A 4906-nucleotide genomic window follows, 5' to 3' on the forward strand; every position below is an offset into this window, starting at 1 on the left:
GCAAAGGGGCCATGTGTGTCACAGGTGTCTCCACTTCAGCCGCAGCGGCCCCGCGCTCCCGCAAAGCTGGGCGGCCGCGCCGCCGCGATGGCCCCGCCACCGCGGCCGCCGCCCCCGGCTGCGCGCTGAGCCGGCGGCCCCCCGAGCTCCGCGGCCGGAGCTGCAGCGGCGGCAGCATCATGGCCCCGACCCTGCTCCAGAAGCTCTTCAACAAAAGGGGCAGTGGCGGCAGCCCCGCGTCGGCGTCTGCCCAGGGCAGGGCTCCCAAGGAAGGACCCGCCTTTAGGTAAGGGGGCGCCGAGGGGGCGAGTCTGGCGCGGGACCGGAGTTGGCTTCGGTGCTCGCGGGGGAAGGGAAGGAGGAGGGGAGCGGGCCGCCCGGGACGTCGCTGCCCATCGCCGGCACCCGGTCCCGAGGCTTGTCATCGGGGACGCGCCTGCTCCGCGTGTGCCTCCCGACCCTCTGTGACCCTGAGCCCCCCTTCTTTCCTCGCTTTCTTCCTCTCCTCCACGACTCAGGGTCCTTCCCGGTTTCTGAGAGTTCTCTGGTGTTCCTTGGGGCTCCCGGCGTGCGCTGTGCTTGGCTCCGGAGGTGGGGGATCCGCCGTGGGTTGGGGTGAGCCCCTTCCGGGCACAGCCGCCCGGGCGCCTCTGCGGGCCCTGCAAAGCTGTGAGCTGTCATTTTGAGGGCAGCTCAACCTATTGTGTACGTGACAGTATTTCGAAGTTGGAAAGGAGCAACAGCTATGAAGAAGGCATCTTTCTTCTTTCTTGCATTAATGACAAGCTCTCAAACGGATGAATGAAAGTATGTAATTTCCACATCATTTGGAAGGTGGATGCTGCATTATGTGTGTAAAGGGGGAGTAAAATGCTTTTATAAAATTTCTGAGATTTCTATTTAACCAAGCTGATGTGTCCATTTAGTAAATTTGATCTCCTGAACACATACTCTTGCGGACAGATAGCATTTACTGAAGATTTACTGTCTTAAATGCTTCATGTTCATTTTCCTCCTTTACTTCCCCAACTAGCAGTGAGGTAGGTGCCAGTATAATTCTCATTTTACAGGTGAGGAAACTTAAAAATCAGAGAACTTAAGCACCTTGCTGCGGATCCGCCGCTGTAAGCGGCTAGAGCCTGCGTTTTGACCCAAGCAGTTTGACCGCAGAATCTAGTCTTTAAAATCGCTATGCTATTCTGCTTTCTAGGGTTAACTTTTAAAAGATGCCTTAAAATGTCCGAAATTGCCTTTCCACCCACCTTATGTTGAGACGTTGGTTTATCAGCCTTTACCAGTTTTTCAGCAATTTTTTTGATTATCTACTCCCAACTCCAACGCTTTGTTAGGTGGTTTTTGGTCCAAACGTCTAGCAAAAACGGGTCTAGTCTCAGTACAATAAACCCTTTTAAAAGTTTCAGATGAAACTTTGAAATAATTTTGGGTTAAGTTTTATGTTTTAGATTTTGCTTTTCTTGAATTCCTTTCATTTAAAATAGTTTCTCACTATAGTTATATGGAAATTGAATAACCAGTATTTTTTTGTGATATGTGTGTGTTTGAAAGGTAAATTGTGAGGACTTGAAACTACCCTGGTTAAAGTCTCATGTTTCCTTTAGGCTAACTGAATCCTTATAATTTGAGTAGGGAATTCTATGCCTTTCACGACTCTGACTGAGCACTAGTGATGCCGTCTACCTTCTCAGAACGGTAGAATTACTTCAGACCCAGGGTGTGTAATTTCTTCCTTTTCCTCCCAGTAACCCAGACTCCATCAAGAGTACAAAGACTGGAGCAAAGGGGCCATGTGTGTCACAGGTGTCTCCACTTGGGCAGCCCTTGCCAAGGACATCAAAAGCCATTTTAATGCTGGTGGAGACAGTGGAGTCCACTGCCGTTGTTCCTTTTGTTCCTTGCCCAGTTGCCCACTACCACTTCTTCTATCCACAAATTTCTGTATATTTTGAAAAATGTGGCCTGGCCATATTAGGGAAATTGAGTCTCACTTTGGGGGAACACAAGTATGGTGTTCTGACTTCTCATTGGTGTATAATGAAGAACAAAAAATTGTACCAAGTCCTAGGGTTTTTTTTTTTTTTTTCTTGACCTCATTAGGATTTTTTACAAGTTTTTGAGGTGGATATTTTAGGAGAATTTTGGGAATTTCAGTTGAATACCTCGCTTGATGAGAGCCTCTTTGAATGGTGTCCCTGATAGGGGTCCCCATGGAAAAGGAGGCGAAGTAGCAGTTGTCAGCAAAGATGCAGAAGATGAGAACAAATCAAGCATTGCTGGTAAGGTTAAGAAAGGACCCCTAAACAAGCCTTTCCTTTTGATCTCTTCACCTGGACTAACTCTTACATGCTATGTAGCCCTCTTGGGCAGAGCCTTCTGGAACATTTTCCTCACCTAAAAGATTATGACCCTGTGCTCCTTCTTATCCAGTTTTACCAAAGAAGAGCTGGCGTGCGCTTTTTGGAGGAAAGGGGTTCCTCAGACAGGCAATTGGTTGCCCTACAAAAGCCCACTTGGTAGTTGAGTAGGTTTCTAGAAGTTAAGGTACAACCCTTATTTTAAAAATCAAGTATTCCTAATATGAATTTGTGTTCTTTAGTGCATTTAAATGCAGGACATAACCTGTAGATCTGAGGATTCAGGTAGACTTTCGGTGCAGTTTTGTAGTGTATATTGGGGAAAATATAAACCAAAGTGAGATCCGATGTTTTCTGTTTTAAAGTTTGTGGAGGCCTTTTATGTATTCCCTGCCTGCATGATGCACTGTTCACTAGCTAACTTTAAGCTTCTCTCCTCTTCTCCAAATTGTTTTGCCCTTGATATTACTCTGTTTACTCTTGTGTACTTCCTAGTCCCTTCTCTGGGTTTCTTGTTCTCTCATTCCTTCAGTTTTCACATAGTATATTAGAAAGGAATTTTGTTGTCTAATATAAGTAGCCTACATCACAGGTCATTTTCAGGCCTTCATGCTTCCTGGTATTTCATCTAAACAGAGATTTATCGCAGTTTTTAAGAGTCCTTATTTCCTTCAGGATCTTGACAAAAAGCCCTTTTCATAGTGTCGAGAAAAGAGGTTGCTAGGAAAACAGAAAAGGAATCAGAAGAGATTGAATTTACATGTTTGAGGGAAGAAGTCAGGCATGCTGTATGAACTTCGTAAAGCTTAAATCTCATTTAAGGTTATAAAATTTCATTGTAGGTTTTGAAATTTGAGAGAGTTCTCTATATGCTGCTTCTCAGAATGCTTTTCACTTTTAATTAGTTGGTAAATAAGTTTATATCTGAATAAATTAGGACCAACAATGATTTGTAAAGTGACTCAAGTAGAAATAGAATTAGGTTGTTATCCTGGATTTAAGGCCTGTATATTTACATGGGAGTTTTTGTTTATTTATTTATTTTGGAGACGTTTTGTCGCCCTGGGTAGAGTGCTGTGGCATCATAGCTCCCTCCAGCTCTTGGGCTTAGGTGATTCTCTTGCCTCAGCCTCCCCAGTAGCTGGGACTACAGGTGCCTGCCACAACGCCCGGCTATTTTTTGTTGCAGTTTGGCCAGGGCCAGGTTTGAAACTGCCACCCTTGGTATATGGGGCTGGGGCCCTACGCACTGAGCCACAGGCGCCACATAGGAGTTTTTAAAAACCAAGATTTGCCTGTGGACTTATACATGTGGTCCAAGTTTGAAGCATTATCTTAAGGCTTTTTGTTTTTTAAATGTCTCTGATAAATTAATGGGCTAGTCTTCCCCTAAAATATGTGTAGAGCAGGGAGGTTGAAAGGATCATGGGCTATCAGTTGTTTTGTTTTGGCCCAGTTGAATGAAATGAGTACCATATATATCACCTGGGGTATAAGGAGTAAATGGAAGCATTGCAGCTGCTTGCTAGAGAGTAGACTGGGCTCTTTTTCCTCCCAGTCCTGAAGACCTAGGGCAAAGTGGCCTAGTTAGTGTTAATCCCCATTGTTCTGTTAGAACAAGTTTAAGTAATCTGTTTGAGGGTTAGTATAAATATAATGTAATCCACTTATCATCTTAATCAAATAGCATCTGATGCCTGTGTGCTTGTGGCTTGGGGCTTTACCTGTACAAATTCAGGTAGCACACCTGTGGTCTAACCTGCTGGCATTTATAATCTAAAGGACAACAGATTGTACACTAATAAACAGCAGACAACACACTGGAAACTCTAACAGATAAATGAAACACTGGGAAAGAGTAGATTTTTACATTAAGTACAGAGTTAAGAAATCACTGGCTGTTCTCATGCTTGGAGTGACTGAGGCAGCCCTGAGATTTTTTTCTCTTTTCTAACAGGGAGGGAAATCACACACAGAGGCGCTTCCTCCTCTCCCACTGCCAGGTTCCGAGATACATTTGTAGTGAGATTTTTCTGAGTTAAGATAGAGAATATTCTGGGGGAAAAAAAATTGTTTTTTATTGTTTTTTAATGTACCCACTCATTTTTAATCCCTGAAACATAAGACATTTAACAGATAGCAGTTTTATCTCTTTTTACTACTTTCTAGCGGTCTTTCTCTAGATTTTCTTGCCTGCTGCTCTAGTTCTACTGGCACACTCCTCACATCTTATCACTTTGGAAGGTTATTTGTTATTTTTCACAGAGGTGAAGGAGGGAAGCTTTTCCATCTAATGAAGTGGGCTCTTTTGAAAGCACTTAGAAGACAAATTGAGGGTGCCTTTGATTTAGTCTCACCACGTCCGTTGGTGTGAGACCAAATAAGACTCTTTCATTTTTCTGGTCCTCAGTTTTGTCATTTGTAAAATGGCATCAGTCCTGTGTAAAGGAGTTGTGAGGAAGTAATAAAATGAGTCTGAAAATCTTTCGAAAAGAATGAAATAGGAGTAAGTGATCCAGCGTGTACAGAAGAGG

At 44.1% G+C, this 4906-nt stretch overlaps 1 protein-coding gene across 2 annotated transcripts in view; it reads left to right on the forward strand.

The window, feature by feature from the left end:
* The first annotated feature begins 106 nt into the window (after positions 1-106).
* The window catches only part of FNIP2 (folliculin interacting protein 2), a 134301-nt gene continuing 129501 nt past the window's right edge, over positions 107-4906 (forward strand). Inside the window, exon 1 of one of the 2 annotated variants that reach the window (XM_023516022.1) lies at positions 107-286. In XM_023516022.1, the coding sequence (XP_023371790.1) occupies positions 180-286 (107 nt within the window). In that variant the 5' untranslated portion in view covers positions 107-179. The remainder of the gene's footprint in view (positions 287-4906) is intronic. The other variant, XM_023516021.1, reaches the window with a different exon arrangement.

Source organism: Otolemur garnettii, unplaced genomic scaffold (assembly GCF_000181295.1).
Source record: "Otolemur garnettii isolate 467f Iridium unplaced genomic scaffold, OtoGar3 scaffold00085, whole genome shotgun sequence".
NCBI classification, from domain to species: domain Eukaryota; kingdom Metazoa; phylum Chordata; class Mammalia; order Primates; family Galagidae; genus Otolemur; species Otolemur garnettii.